The 16,481-nt window shown below is 37.5% G+C and overlaps 1 protein-coding gene across 7 annotated transcripts in view; it reads right to left on the bottom strand.

Annotated features, from left to right (window-relative positions):
- Positions 1 to 9,237: 9,237 nt before the first annotated feature.
- Ppargc1a (PPARG coactivator 1 alpha) overlaps positions 9,238 to 16,481 on the bottom strand; it is a 655,952-nt gene continuing 648,708 nt past the window's right edge. For 6 of the 7 annotated variants that reach the window (XM_087584412.1, XM_087584411.1, XM_087584416.1 and 3 more), the window contains one exon: positions 9,238 to 13,195. In XM_087584412.1, the coding sequence (XP_087440538.1) occupies positions 13,092 to 13,195 (104 nt within the window). In that variant the 3' untranslated portion in view covers positions 9,238 to 13,091. 7 annotated transcript variants of the gene reach the window in all.

The raw sequence follows: 16,481 nt of genomic DNA, 5'->3' as shown, positions 1-16,481 counted from the left end.
AGTCCTCTCCCCTTAGTTAGGCAAGTCTTTCTATGTACCTTGGGATATTTCCTAGTTCGTCCCCCAAGTCACAGGGGTACACTCAATGAATCTCAACTTGCCTGAGGACAGGGTAGCTTGTCATGGCAGAATCACTGTCTGTGACATAATAGGACTTTTTTCGCTTGTCAAATATTGTATATTTCTTTACACTTGGTTAGATATTCCTTGGAAGTAGCGATGAATACATTTGCTCCTCAGATAATTGGTGAGGTATTCAAAGTCCATGTTCAGGAAAAGGTTAAGGAACCTACTTAAAAGCAATCTTCTGTGTGACATTGTTGGCACACTCTCTGCATGTATCCTCCCTCTGAGTGCACACTATCTGTGCCTCGTGTCCTCGTCAGGTAGTGAGGACTTACTTGTGTGTCCACATTCCCTCACTTTTGTCCCAATCTAGCTAGCTCTCACATGAAATGAACTAAGCAAGAACACACTGGTACACCGATTAATTTATTTTTTTCCAGCTTAATTTAATGTATTTAAGTCACTAAATGTTAAACTCTCAATGATAACTGTAAGCTATACAGGAAGTGGTTTGGTAGACATGGGAGTCTGCTGGGCATTCTCTGGCATTTTTTAGTTCTTATGTCTTAGAATAAGATACTGGACAGTGATATATGGTAGAAGCAAAGACTGTTTATTAAGATAGCAAATGGACCACGGCCAAAGAAAAGTCAGGAGCTCAATTATTCTGTGCTTAGCATATTGAATCCTTATACGTTATTTGCATAGAGCACTTGACTGTTATGGTCTCTCTGTTACATGATGGCACTAGTGGGTAGGGTGTATAGTGTTTCTCTGTGCCAGCTAGTGTCTTTCCTATGCTTATTTGGATTTCATTCTCTGCCTGACTATAATAGGAGTATTGATGTTGTCTCCTTTCCATCCACATCTGATGGATCATTTCATTTTTTTCCTTTGGTCCTTATAACAGATTGTTCCACATGAGTATGGTCTGATTAATGACTTTCTGGTTCATGTTCTAATATTATGTGAGGCCAGGTGTCTTCTGTTGTAACAAACAATGCTATTCTCTCTTGGATTGTCCCAACAGAAGGTTTCACCACCTGTGGCTCTGAGTATCCCCTTTATGTTCTCCAATAACCACACTCTGAAGTTAGTTCAGGCCTCTTTATCTGTTCAAATCGAGTCTATAAAATCAACCAGTGCAGGATTCACTTCATCTCCTTGGGGTTCGGTAGGACCAGAAGAGTGATGGGAGAGGATCACCATTGCCGTGGATTCTGCGTAAGTTGTTACTCAAGATTATCCATTAAGGTGGGTTCTCCACTAAAACCTCTCAAGCAATGTCCTATTCAATCCCTTTCCCTTGCCTATGTAGGAGTGCAAAAAACCAGTAGCAGTGGCAATCCATGTAAATGGAAGTTTGTGTATGTCTGTATTAGGTAATGGGGTGGACATCAAACTTTTCCCCTCCGGGCCAACCCCATTTAAACATTAGAAATTCATTGATAATGTTCAATGGTGCCAGATACAGAAGGACCAGCACATCATGGAGTGATACCCAGCAAACAGAGCCATAAACCAACTTTGAACAGAGCTACCCCAACCCCAAAATAAAACACTGTACTTCCTGTATTAAGCTTAACCTTTATTCAACAATTCCTTTCTTACTTGACCCATGAAATGAATTATGAAGAGATTATTTTCTGGAAAAAGAAGTTAGAAAAACCATGATGCACCCAGTTCTCTTTCTAATTGCAATTTGACTTCCACGTACTGAGTATCACACTACTGTTCAGGAGTTTCGAAGTAGATTTCAGCATAAGAGATGGGGAAAAACCCACAGTCAGCTTCAAGGTGCACACTGCATAGTTATCAGATCACTGAGCTAAACATCAGTGTTGTAGGCCATATTTGCACATTCCAAACCAATTCAGTTAACTTTTTCCTCCCATTTTTACCTGCATGCCTGCAGTACTTCCGAGTCCTGAAACAATTTAGAATCATATTTACTTTGAAACAGTCCAATTACCTTAAGTGTGAAAACATGTGCTCCAAGTTTAATTGGCTACTATTATGAAAAGTAGTTTCCTGTCATGGGGCTTCCAGTGTTTCTCCCTGGAAGAACATGACCATGCTCAGGTATTTGAGACTGTTATTCTGAGAAGTCTAGCAAAAATCTACGACTAAAGAGAAGACAAGAAACACACACACACACACACACACACACACACACACACACACACATATACACACACACCCGTGAGGTTTGGTTTCCACTTTCTACTATGATTTTATTGCTTTCTTTTTCCTCAGAACAACTTTATAACAATCCATAAACAAGGCAAAGGTAAGGGCTGAAGGGTCAACGAGTTTTACAGCTATTGCTTCAATATGTTTATAACCAGGAGCCAAATTGAGAAATGCAAAACAAAGAGGAATGTCAAGAGTACGTTGAGGAGTGATTAGGTGGAACAGGGAATAAGCTTCTAAGGTAACTGCACACACACAAAAGAAGGGTCTCCTTCCACCTTCCATCAAAGGTTCTATTGTTCCAATTACATTTTTGTTTGAAGGCATAACTGGAAAATTGCAAAAGGATATGGGAAGTAGGAGAACACTGGGCAAACACTCAAAGCGCACAAGGAAATTTTGTATTGTGCTCTTGGATACATGGAAAAATGAAAAAGTCAATGGAAACAATATAAAGAAGCCATTGAGTAGGTGTAACAGAGACAAAGGAGGAAAGTGACTTGGTTTAGGAACAGTATTGGGGATGGAGAGGTGACTCCGCAATTAAGAGAACTTGATGCTCTTGTAAAAAGACAGGATTGAGTTGCCAGCACCCACATAGTGACGAACAATTGCAACACCTGTCCTATGGGATCTGATGTCCTCCTCTGGTGTGCTTCAGGACCAGTGTATATATTATCTACTTATACACATGCAGGCAAAACACTCAAACACATAAAATAAGAACTATTTAATAAAAAGAAACAACAATTATAAGTATTGTTGGTAAAAGTTGAAATATTATCACTTTGAGTAGTGGCTTCATGTATTACTGTATATATTCACCCATTTATTATTAATTAATGAAACTTCTTTACCCATTATGGAAACCCCACACTTTGAAAATGACAGTTCAAAGACTTCCAAAAATTAAAAATCAATGATTAACTTCTATTCTTCACTAGTTCTTAGTTTTAAAGGACCTGTTTCTCCCTGAGCCTGATCGCTGATTGGGATAAGCCCCAGACTCTGCAGTATTGAATACTGAGGCTCTTTCTTTCTTAGAGTAAGCCTAGAATATAATTATGGTCAGGTTAGCATAATAGAAATCCAGGGACACATATTGAAGAACCCTTAGGAAGGTGGTCCTCATGATCTGTTCCCAACACAGTTGTCACAGAAATAAGGACAAATCTGGTAAAAGAATGGTTTTTTTGGTATGTCCACTGCTTGTCAGGTACCCCAATCTTAATCCAGAAGCTTTGAATCTGCTTAAAAATTATAGATAACTATTGTATATGTTATCTTTATTATTTAATTCCTCAGTAGTAAGGCAACAGCACCTTAAACCACTAAATCTCCTTTCATTTAATTATTGGATTAACAATGGCCATAATGCAGACCTATTACAGATTCCTTAACAAACCAGTTAAAGTTTTAATTAGAAAGGGTTACAAATCCACATGTCGTTTCATGTAAGTACAATTCTTCTAACGGAAGCTGTGTGCCATAACTTCATAGTACAAGATCCATCCTCTCACAGAGGATATCTCGCCTCAGTCTTCATAGGCACTGGATGTAGAGATAATTTTGATTTAAGATAATTCTTTTATGAGCTTTCTACATTAGAATGGTATGGAAATAATACACATTTATTAAAAATTACACTTTACTTTTTGATCTTCTCTTACACTGCTGTTGCTCAACAGAATACTCTTTGTGACCTGGACCAGCAGGAATATTGCAGCTCACAGTGATTCCTGAGCTCAGGAGAGAGGTGACAATACTCTGCACTTTCTGGTACTCCTCAACTGTGGAGGCTTAGAGATTACATGTTTGGGATGCTTCCTGACTAAATGATGGTTTAGTTTCTCATATGTTTATTGTGATATACTCCACTTCTCATTGCTGTACAACATTTTTCAGAAAACATGGCAAGTGAGAACATGTATGTGTGCATATAAGGCTCACACAGACTCCTGAATGCCATACTGTCACCTTTAGGAAACTTACATTTTAATATTCTTTTTGTACTGGTAGCTAGCTCTAGAATAGGATTCCCAACTATTCCCGTCTACTCGCGGTACTGGCTGCAATCTCCTGCATATTGGAATTTCATCAGTGTAGAGAGGAAGGATACATACTTGAAAGAATTTAGATCCAACCAAATGGAAACAGCAAAGCTAAACAAATGTTTAAAAATAGTCAATTACCTCTGAAAATCTTTTTTTCCCTTTTATGCATTAATATCTTATGCCTGGAGGCATTGTACATTGCATGACAGGGAAATAAATTTTGAGGGCAGTCTAACTTTGCCTTGTTCTAGACAGCAATTGTCCCAAACTTTCACTTCCTCGTCTATAAAATGAGAAGGGTTATGTTTCTTATCCTCTGGTTATAGAGACTGATTAAGAAAGTACACTGTAATCAGCGAGGCTGAGCGAGTGCTGAGATGGTAAATCACCATCGTAACTTTCAATATCTTCACATTCTCATAGGTCTCTTATCTACTGCAGTTTCAACTTGAAGGTGGCTTTTCACATGTGCCTTCTTAAAGTGAAAGCTTTATTGTAATTTGAAAGGAAGGTATTTAAGGAAGAGTTTCAGGTCCAGCCACACCTTTATTTGAGGTTCAATTTCTGGGAAATAGCAACAACAGGGTGTATTTCATAGTGGGTTCTAGGAAAGAAATCTCCTAAGTTGATTATGTTTCTAAGTGAAATTAACAGTGCAAAGTTTAGAGAACAAAATGCATTTCCATGTCCCCAGTGCCACACATTTACATATACCCAGGTTAAACTAACTAATATGCCTTTTAAGGGAGGTTAATATCAGTGTCTAACTATTGTAAGCCTGCCAAGATCCCTTGTCACAAACAGCTATTTGGAGATGGCAAAAAATGAACCATTTGGGAGAAAAAAGAAGGAATCCGCCTGAAAACATAAATGAAATACAGAATGCCCTTTGTGTTATATGTGGGGTTGACATTATATTTTATAATTGCACAACACCAATGCTTGAATGTTGAATCTGAAAACCTACCTACATTCTCATCCCTCTGATAGCAAGGCAATAAACAGGATTTTAGTCAGACCCTCTAAGCAAACACAGAGTCAAGCCCACTCTTGGACCCAGCCTTACAGTATTCATTCCCTCCTTCATAGATCAGCTAACTGCCTGTACAATCTCGTCTTCGGCTTATGTAATATCGAGGAATGCGTAGACATGAAAAGCAATCAGTCCATGAGCTATCTTTGCCTACCTTGCTTTGTACATGATGTTCAAAGGTGTTTGATTAGCCTTCTATTTACTCTTTCTCTTTCCTTCAGATGACCTTTCCGCTTAGTCCATGTGATGGTGTGATACACTGGCACCATGTGACAAAGGAACTCTTGTGAGCTGCCTATGAATTATTTCATTCATTGGATTCCTGCACTTATACATCCCTCTATGTGCTACAATGCAGCTGCTATTGGAAGTGGAAAAACCCAGCATAGAAGTAGGGACCTCCAAAATGGCAGATGCCAAAGCCATAGAATAAGTAGTCAATTTGTAGTTTTCCCTAGAATTATTTTTCTGCTGGAAAATCTACATTGTAATTCAGATTATTGGCCAGGGTACAGCCTTTCAATTAACACCAGGATGCTTTTCCCACCTTAGTATATGAAAGAGCATTAGATCACATGTTGCATTTGAACATGGAATTACATGAAAGCAATGTAGCCATACAACATGATATGCATACAGATTACTAACTTCCCTGTTCTGAACTGAAAGGCACATAGATGGATATATTGGTGCATGAGCCCTGTAAATGAATCCTTATTGCGTGAGAGTGATCACACAGTCCTGCCAATGGATAGAGACGTGCTTTCAAAGGGTGATATCTCTGAGCAGTAAGAAACATTTAAGGAAAGGTTTCACTTATCAATGGAAAACCTGCTAAGTGGTTAAGTGAGGAGGAAGGATGGCTTTACCAACAAAGTATTAATTAAGAATTTTAAGTGTTCTAGGTAAGAACATATGGTAAGAATAAGTGGGGTACCTGATTGGAAATGAGGAGAGAAAGTGGCAACACAATTGAAGACAGGGCTGAATCATCAGGAACATGAAAGCCAATCAAAGGAAAGAACCTGTGAATGGTCTTAAATGACTTGCTGGAGGGTATCGTGTGGTAATCACGTAACTATTCTCTGCTCATCAGCAGTATCGCTACAAGAAGCGTTGACTATAGAGTGCCTAACAACCATAAAAAATAAATTCCCTTCAATTAAGTAGTCTAATAAACTACTTAGGCTTTTCTTTTATCACTTAACATCCCTTCCTTCACATTTAATATCAGTTTTCAGTTGAATGTCATCTTGCTGAAATCTATCAGAATGATATGTGTGTGTATGGTGGGGTAGATAAGTTTCCTAAGTGCCCTGATGCTCAAAGCCCATCAAAATCACAATATTTTTTTCTCAAGCACCCTGGGATTTTCACTAAGAATTCAGCCTCTTCCTACTAAAAGTTAATATATGAAAATATATGAAAATGGTCAATATGTAAATTCAAATATCACACTAGCTATTTGCCTTCAGTAAGTGCTATATGCATAAATTTGAAACAATACAATATTTTAAGATTCCTGATTATAATAATGTCTTGGTGTGCATATGTGCATGTATAATTATGTTCATTTAATTTAATCATGAAAGTATTACAGGATCATTTGATTTTTTTTCTCCTTTAAAAGTTCTCTCACTTTTTTCCCCTACTAATTAATTCCACTTTGCCTTGTCCATACGTCTTCTGGTCAGACGGAAGGAGTATCAAGCTAACAGGGACACAGTTGTGTTGCTATGGAACTGTGGACACCAAGAAGGCTTTGGGAAGGTGTCAGCAGCTTGACCTGAGCCAGTGGGCACTGTTAGGCTTTTCAGAAATACTCTAATTTTATGTTCATTTCTTCCTTCGAGTTCTTGGTGTCCTTGAATGCTGAGAATTTGCCCTGGGGCAATCACCTGATTACACAGATAAGACCTGGAAAGCAGCCCATGTGACCCACACATTCTACATGCTTCACCGGAGTGCAGCTTTGGGGACACTGTGAAGTTACAGAATCACATGGGATAGGTGAGAACAAGAAGAGGGAGAACATTTTATGAACTAGAAACATTGATGGTGCCCACTTAAGCAGAAAGAAAGAACCATGGAGAGACACAATCTGACCTGAAGGGGATTGGTTATCTGTCTTCTCCCACCAAGGAATTTGTGTCCTTCCCCAAAGAAAGGCCGCTCCATTCCTCAACATATCACTAGAGACCAGTGGGAAAAAGAGGTTGCTTTGTACCCATCAATTGAATCTATATAACATCTTTTCCTCGGGGATTAATTCAGCTTTTGATTAAATCTTTCTGAGATTTAAATCATGATGTTACAAACCTCCAAGGAACTTTTCTCTGAGTTGTGACCTTCTTTATTAGTCTTTGTTGTTGGATAAAATATAAATATTGATTTGTATATACTGAAAAGAGAGCCAAGGAGAAATTTCACAATATGAGATTAATATAAAGTAAATATTCCAAAAAGTAGGCTTTGTTAAAAATATCCCATAATTAACACTGAGTTAAAACTGTATAGCACACGAGTATGATAATCTTATTAGGGCTGCAAATTACATCCAGAGATTTGCTAAATAACCCCACAAATAAGAGACTACTCGCTATGTTGAAAAAGAATTTCAATTCAATAGTACATTGTATACAGTTTAAGTAGCTTTAATTTTGAAGACTTTTTAAGCTCTTTTAAATAAACTATTCCTATTTTATTTTCAGTTCCATTTGGTTTTGATAATGATTTTTGCCAATAGTGTTATCAAGGATGGAAGTGATTTCACATTATGAAGGTAGTATGAGACACGTCATTTCTCTCTCATCAATATGTCCCAATACCAAGCTAGCTGCTATGACTGTTTAGAATCCCTGTTATCTGTCTGCCCATTCCCCGAATGTTTATTAACATAAAATTTAACCCCTTCAGGAGAATCTGTTGATATGTTGGCTGCATCTAGCCAGAAAAGGAAAACGTGCCTAATAGCACATAAGCAATAATGAGGAGGTGAGTCAGACCTGGTTTATTCCCTGGATTTCAGAAATATGTAACAACTAGAGTTGCAGGTGAATGCAATATTTGCATGATTTAACATTATTCTTTTTATGTAGCATGTTGACAAATTGATGAGTTTTACTATTACTATGGAGTGGAAGTAGTTCCACGGACAGCACGTCCTGTGTTATTTGGCCGATTATAACGCATTTGACACTTTCATCACCATTCAACGTTCACATTCTTTTCTCTAGGGGATTTGGTGGGGTGAGCGAGAGGATATATTTAGTTGTGATCCTGCCAATACTGTGTTTTCATTGCTCTTGAAAAGCAAATGTTTGAGAGTGAGGACCCTATGAGGTTTGAGAGGCTCTAGTAGTAGTAATGTCTTCTGTCATTAAGACCACCACCAGCTACCAGGCACAACACACAGCCTGAGAGCAAGATATATCTGCAGCTACCAGCCCATTCCATATATAGTCTGGTAAGATGCACAGTACAAGGCCTTTCTTCTGATGCAAGTCATTGAAAAGTATTCAACCCAACTATAACAGAATCGTGTTCTACTCTAAATATCTACCTGATAACCCTCTAGGCAATTGCTTATCCTTAAAAGTATATAGTTTCTGGGGCTACATGCACACATAGAGTGAAGTCACTTGATAAAGCCCCATGTCCCTTTTCACCTCTCAACCTTCATTAGAGAAATCACCACACCTGCCTTTCACACTCTGAAAAGACTAGGGGAAACCCGGGAGGTGCATGGAGCTAAAGCACATCCATGAATACAGAAAAGCCTGGAGAAAGGAAGGAGCCCGAGAGGAGAGGAAATTGAATAATAAGCAGTGATGTGTACCGATCTGAGAAACATGCCAACCATTTGGTTCCGATAAATAAGAAGAGCAGAAGTAGATTTGAAACATTCTTTTCCCTTTATTAGCTCAGTGAGGCTGATGTGTACTGCACATTAAAAAAAAAATCACAGGAATTTTCATACAATGAATAAAACCACAACAATACATGTAGAATTGGCAGGTGGAAAAGAGCCAGCAAGGGCTCAAACTAATCACTCATTTTCCCTCTTCAGCATAGTTCAACCAACAGTATCACACTTTCACCTACAAATCTTAAAGTAGCCCCATCAAATCTGCAGTTTTCACATTATCGAAAATGTCTGTCACATAGGTACAAATTTAGAATCATCACATTATATTACATGGCTATTCTAGGTCATCTATAGATCAGATCTTAGACTACAGTGATTGAAGTTCTCGGTACAGCCATCAAAAAAGGACACATGATCATTGCCTACTGTTAGCTCACATCTAAAGGCATGAAAAGGTTTCCTTTTTTTCAACTGACCCAAACACTTTACCCCAATAGTGCCAAGTTCCCTCGCTGCTGCTTTGAATGTTGACAGCCCAACCTTTCTCAGAGTCCTTTACAAAAACTGAGTTGTTGCACTAAAAGAATTATTCTGCTACATTACTTTTTATTTTTTTTAAATAAAAACCCCGCATTTCTAAAGCACCAGTTCGGGTACCAAAATTGTAGATGTAGTACTTACCACAGCATGAAGGCAATGGCCCATGGTCATCTGAAAGTCTTATAGATCTATGCTGAAATTTGCCTCCCCTGATGGTGGGGTGCATGTGTTTGTTGGAAATATTCTCTCCCAAACGAAGTAAAAAAAGAAATGAAAAGAACACAGCTTACAGCTTATATTTTGATGGGCTACCCACAGTGTCTGCATAAGATACAAAAGCTTTACTAATTTTAGATGCAATTTGAAGTCCACGGAGGAAAACTATCTTCATGGTAACAAGATTTGTCAGGCCAGAGGGTGAGGGAGGTCAATGAATCCTCAACATGAAATCTGTAGTATTGTCTTTTGATAAGTAAGAAAAGAAACCACATATTTCAGTCATGTCCATGATCCAGGGCAAACGAGAGAACGTATGTATTTAAAGTTGGATCACAAAAATTTAAAGGCAAAATAGAGAACGCATCTGGTCCTTAAACACATAACAGGATTTACTAAATATTGATTTCTTAAAAATAATTTATTGCTCTTAATAGTCTTTTTATTATTATTCTACAACAGAAGATACTCAAAATTCAGAAAGAAAGACTGTAAACTTTAGTTTGGCGTTCACAAAGAGTTAAAATACCTGCATTTAACCTACAGAACAAGAATTAGGCGGATTAAAGATGTGTTACTGTTGTAACGCAGAACCTGTGAACACAATTCTTTTATTTCATAGTTATTTATTGCTTTCTATCTACTTAGAAATAATAAGCCAAACACTTGAGCAAGCATCCGACAGGACAGACAGTGGATTCACTCAGAACACAATATGCTGGTGATAAATGAATGCAGCTGTCAAAATTAGCTGCATTGGCCTGGGGGGTGAAACCCATTTTAAAGATCGTGTTGGGTGAGAGAAAAAAAATGAAAAAGAAAAATTAAGTAGTAGGTCTATCACACCTTCCAGAAAATTCATGTCAGCCGAATAGTAAATGTATCTCAATTTGGAAATCAAATATACACTCCAAAGTTCAGTGACTTCCATGGCAGGGACTCCATACTTAGATGACATCCTGATGCTCAAAATGGAGGGGTTTTTTTTCCTGACATTTATTATTGTTATTATTAAATTTAACAGAAGCAATGTCACCAAGAACAACATCATGGTCATATCAGAGGCCATGCTGGTGAGAGATGATACACTGCTTCTGTGAGAGCTGAGTTTCCCAAATGAAGAAAGTACACTCCAACCTGACAATCGCCATGCACCCTGGGTAGAAAGTCTCCACTGACTTATTATTTTCATCATCTCATAATTTATAATAAATAGGCTATCTGCAACTGATAAATATGTCTCTTTAGTAAACAAAGGAATGAAATATCAGTATTTTACAGGATGTATAACTGTAAAAAATACAGATTAAATACCATCATCATACTCCGCCAAGGGAAAGAGATACTGGCTTCAAAGATAGTCTTCAGACACACATTGATTATTGTAAAAATCATACTGTAATTATTACCTCAGCATTTTGTATCAAATTAAAATCACAAAAATTAAAACAAAACAGCATTTTAAAAAGATTTTTTTTGACCTCTAGTTTCAAAACTACTGTTGATAGAGAAAATAAAAACATTTCTTAATGGTTCCCCATTGAGAGACTTTACATAAAATCATGATATTGTCTAGAAAAATTTTAGATGAGAAAATTTCATTCCCCTAACAAATCCAGTGTATAAAACTTCAAAGAAAAACAAGCAACAAGAAAATGTGGAAAAATATTGCAGAAGTGGTTAATACCTTGAGGGGCCTAGGATTTTTGTTGTTGTTGACAAGATGCTTAGATTGAAGCTCACCTAAGAAGGGATGGATGTGCGTGAAGCGCCATTTTGTTGGACTTGCACTCAACGGACACACACACACACACTGTCTTTTGTTTTGTTTGTTTTGTTTTTTTTACAATCAAATATATATAAGCAGTAAGTTTAGCTTCTAAATATGTTAGTGTACAATAATTGTTTCACCTCATAATTACATTTGAATATTCTTGATTAAGAAAAATTTAGCAGTTTTGAAAAGAAGGCTGCATTTACAGTGCATAGCTGTAACAAAAAAGAACATAGTTGTAGAGTATGTACATAAAATAAAAATACTCCATTTAACATCTGTAAATACTTAACTACATCAGAGAATGTAGCAATTACACTATCTGAACACATCCAGAGAGTTCTACTCAACTCTCAGTAGTCATGTAACACCACGTCTGCTCCTCAGAAGGAACCACTGAACACACTCCCCGCTTGACCAATGACAAGGCTTTTCAAAATTTGCAGTGGAAGATCAACATTTTGGACATATACATAGGTGTCAGGACAAAGGACAAACTACAGAAACTTCAAAATGTTAGGAAAGTTTAGCATCTGCGCCTGCAGTATCCTCTCCCACCCAGATTCCATGGCAAAGGCGACAGAGAGAGAGAGAGAGAGAGAGAGAGAGAGAGAGAGAGAGAGAGAGAGAGAGAGATGAATATGAGTTCTATGGAACCTGTAGTGTCTTCGGGATTGTCACATAATCATTACATTAAGAGAGAGCTTGCTGCAGGTCGGTTTTGCACTTTCTGGGTTTTGCACTTTCTGAAAAGACGGTACCGGAGGAGGCTGACAGCAGGCATCAGCAGTGTCATTTTAGGGTGGTCTGTGAGTTTTCTTTCCTTTGAATTTATATTTATCTATTTTTCTTTTGTATAGAATATGAACATTTTGAAGTTGTAGGTTTTAAGTGTGTCTTCATGGAAATGCTGCCATTTGAAGGGGTTCGCCCTTGTTCGTTCTGGTCAGGTGCCCCCAGGTCCTCACATGTGTACACATGTACTTCTCAAACAAGTACACACCACACACACACACACACACACACACACACACACACACACACTGTCACCAAGAGCCTTCAGGGAAAGCAAAGCTGACACCCGTGAATAAACGTGTGCTTACTGGATTATCATTCTGTCTCTCGCCTCTTCAGCAGCTGTGTTCATGTAAACCATTGTTGTTCTTGTTCTTGTTCTGGTATGGTTGTTGTTGTTGTTGTTGTTGTTGTTGTTGTTTTGCTTTATTTTTGTACAGAGAGTGTAGAGTAGGAGAAATTCCTAAGTATGACTTGCAAGAGTCTTGGGAAAGGACACGCTGTCCCGTGAGGTATTGACCATCTCTCTGTCATCCTCGGCCTGGGAACACGTTACCTGCGCAAGCTTCTCTGAGCTTCCTTCAGTAAACTATCAAAATCCAGAGAGTCATACTTGCTCTTGGTGGAAGCAGGGTCAAAATCGTCTGAGTTTGAATCTGAAAGAAACACAAATCAGGTTAGATGCACCCTTTGCTGATGGCCTTTAATGCAATTCAAGATCCCTAGTTCAATTACAATGCAGTTAATCAATGTACTTAAAAACAATGCCTACATTTTATTGGATGTATACATGGAAACAAAGAAGGGAGTTGTTAACTTTCAAGACCAAAAACCTGTAGATTCATTGAATACCTAAAAGCTCAGAGCACATAGGAGTAGTAGACTTCAATATTTGTTTAATATTTAAGATCTTTATGTGACCGTTTTCTCTTATCTTGGCATTTAAGTGGTTTGCCAGTGGTTCCCCGATATCTTGAAAGCAAATGTACAGTAGAAGCTGGAAATAATCTTCCCTTGCAATGGATTTAACTTTATTGAGCATAAAATTCTGTTGAAAAAAAGGGATAAGAATCCTTCTACAATGTCTTGAATTTTTTGCCTAGTTCAAATCAGATTTTATGGAATATCCCACACTTTATTTCAAATAAATCTTTTTAAAGAGTTGTGTGTAGCAATGTGTGCAAAGTAAAATTCTGTTAAACACTTCTAACTCTTCTCTATTTGTATCTACAAAAAAAAAAGAAGGTAGATAGCTCATGCATGTTTTACAAGTGAGAGTTTCTTGGAAATTTAACCAAATCCTCCAATGAATGAATTACTTTCTCAGGGAATGTTTATTTGAAGGGAAATAGGCCTTTCAGGAACAAATTAACAATTCTACTAACCATTTTGCATTTCTCCTAAGCTAAGTTACAGTATAAAAATCCAAGTGGCGGTAGTGCAAAATGAGAGAATATGGAAACATAAATCCCAAGGTGAATACAGGATTGGCTGAAGCAGGGGTGCAGTGCTGGGGAACTACGTAAGACATAAGGTGTCAGAGGACCAGGAAGGGCAATTTGGACCTCTTTCCTAGAAGAATTTAGAGATTAATTCCATTGCCTCTGTTGGATTATCCTAATGGTAATCCAGAATTTAAAGCTTTATATAAATGTTGATAAATATTCAGAACGCCGTGAGACACTATTTCTCAGGAGTTTCTTGACTGTGGTGTACTTCACATTGACTCCCACTTAAACAAACACACACCTTATGCCTCTTAGTAAACCTCTGAAGGACATATTCCTGATGCATGGGACTGCTCAGGTATGAGACAACAGCAGGAGCTCCACCATGCCCTCTCATATGGAGGAGAACATGTTGGAACCCAGTAACATGATGAAAACATAGGGAAATAAAGTAAAAGCTACCCTCTTTGTTTTCAATAGAAATTGTTATAAATAATGAGCCCATATTGATAGAAACGAAAACCATCACATCTGTATTCTTAGCAACTGGAAAACTTTTGGCACAATGTAGGTTCTCAAATTAATGTTGTTGAATAGAGGCATTAATCTCAAGTACATGCACACTATAAAAACCATGGCTAAAAAATAAATATTCATGTAGGATCTGGGAATTAGTTACTAATAAATGGCAAAGAAACATATTCAATATCTGATGTTATAATATACTGTTTGAGTAAATAAAGAATTGATGGTGAATTGATTATTTCATTTTTCATATATGTCTGACCATGATTCTTGTGTATAATTAATACTTAATCAAAGCTATTTTATTCTTAATAGAAATTCACCCTATTCTGATCCCTTTTTCTGTATAACATTTTTTTATTTAGATTTGTTTCCTATAGTTTATAGGCATTAGTGTTTTGACTGCTGATACGTAAGTGCATGTTTCATCCAGTGAAGGCCGGAAAAAAAGGTGTTATATTCCCTTAAACTTACAGATGGTTGTGAGCTATCCTGTGGATGCAGGGACTCAAACCATGCCTTCTGAAAGAGTAAGTATTATTAACTGCTGATGCATATCTCTATCCCTGTTTAACATTTTCCAAGGTATTTTGTTAGTAAGACATTTGCTTATATCGCAGTAGACAGGACCAACAGGAAGAAAGACCTAGGGAGTAGACTTCAAATCCTGGTTTTATCACTATAGTCCTAATGAATTCACACGAAATTTTCACTCTGATTTATAAATAGTAGTTGGAATCACTATATTTTCTTCTAATAGTATTGTAGACATTATTTACCAGCTTTCTGGCAAGAGAAATAATAGAATGTCTTTGAAGGGTAACTTCATTTGGAGAAGCAAATAAAATAGGAAAAGGTCTATCTAAAATGTTAGCACGATTTCCCACCTCAGTAAAATTAATACGTATTATGTTGGTTTAACATAGCTATAAGCTTCCTATAGCGATTGCTTTAGGTTTGGAGTACATTATTATGTTCCTTTTATTTAGGGATCATGTGTGACTTGAAACATTTAACCCAATTTCTTCATGGAAATAAAGAGAAGATACTTGAAATTTTCATTGAGCTCCAAAGATAGAACCTAATCTTAATGCTTCTGTTTAAAATCGATTCAAAGTCCCTAACTTCCTACTTCTCACACTTAGTAATAACCTATTTACTTTATATGAGGCATTGTGATGTCAAATCCGCCACAGACATTTAATCTACTTCAGCAACGGTCTGAATTATTTTAAAAAGATATAATCAGAAGCTAATGAAGCTGAAATGCTTATCCAAGATCAGCAGTGAGTGAGGTCTCAAACACAGGGGACATGACTCCGATGCCGAGGCTCTTTTGTCTACCTCAAGAATATGTTCAGAACATCCACACCTTGATGACTCTGATATGCTTTAGGGAGCTTCAATATCTCACAGTATTGCAATGTGCATTAAGCCTGTGAGTGTGCCTAGCACTGGCAAAGCCGACATGGCTGCTGGCTAGGCAGGAAGATAACGAGCTGAGGAGAGTTCTCCTTAGAAACATTTCAGCCAATTCAATTTGGAAATACCATCCAGACTTCCCTCTGCCATGATGAATTGTGATCTAAAGACCCCTCTAGGTAACTTGTTTTAAACTCTAGATGTTATGAGAGAGTGGAAACACCCTAGCCTTCATCACTAAAGAAAATAAGTCAAATCAACTCAAGGCTTCAATCTGTCTTGACTGTTTTTATCAGCCAACATTTGAACAAATGACTTGCCAGCTTTTATATTTTCATCCCTAGGCCTCTATCTCTCCAGCAGTCAGCGTCTGCTTCTCTGTTCCCTCTATCTACTTAGCTTGTGGAGTGAATTATAGCATATTCCCCTGAACAATGCACAGCACCTAGATCAATTATTCCAGGAAGACACAACTGTGCTGGAAGCGAGAAAGAAATCCCAGTATTTGGTATTCACATTTGTCTTTAAGTAGCATCAGAGCAATTGT

The sequence above is a fragment of the Rattus norvegicus genome, chromosome 14, assembly GCF_021556685.1.
Source record: "Rattus norvegicus strain SHRSP/BbbUtx chromosome 14, alternate assembly SHRSP_T2T, whole genome shotgun sequence".
NCBI classification, from domain to species: Eukaryota; Metazoa; Chordata; class Mammalia; order Rodentia; family Muridae; genus Rattus; species Rattus norvegicus.
This window is presented reverse-complemented; position numbering and strand designations above follow the sequence as displayed.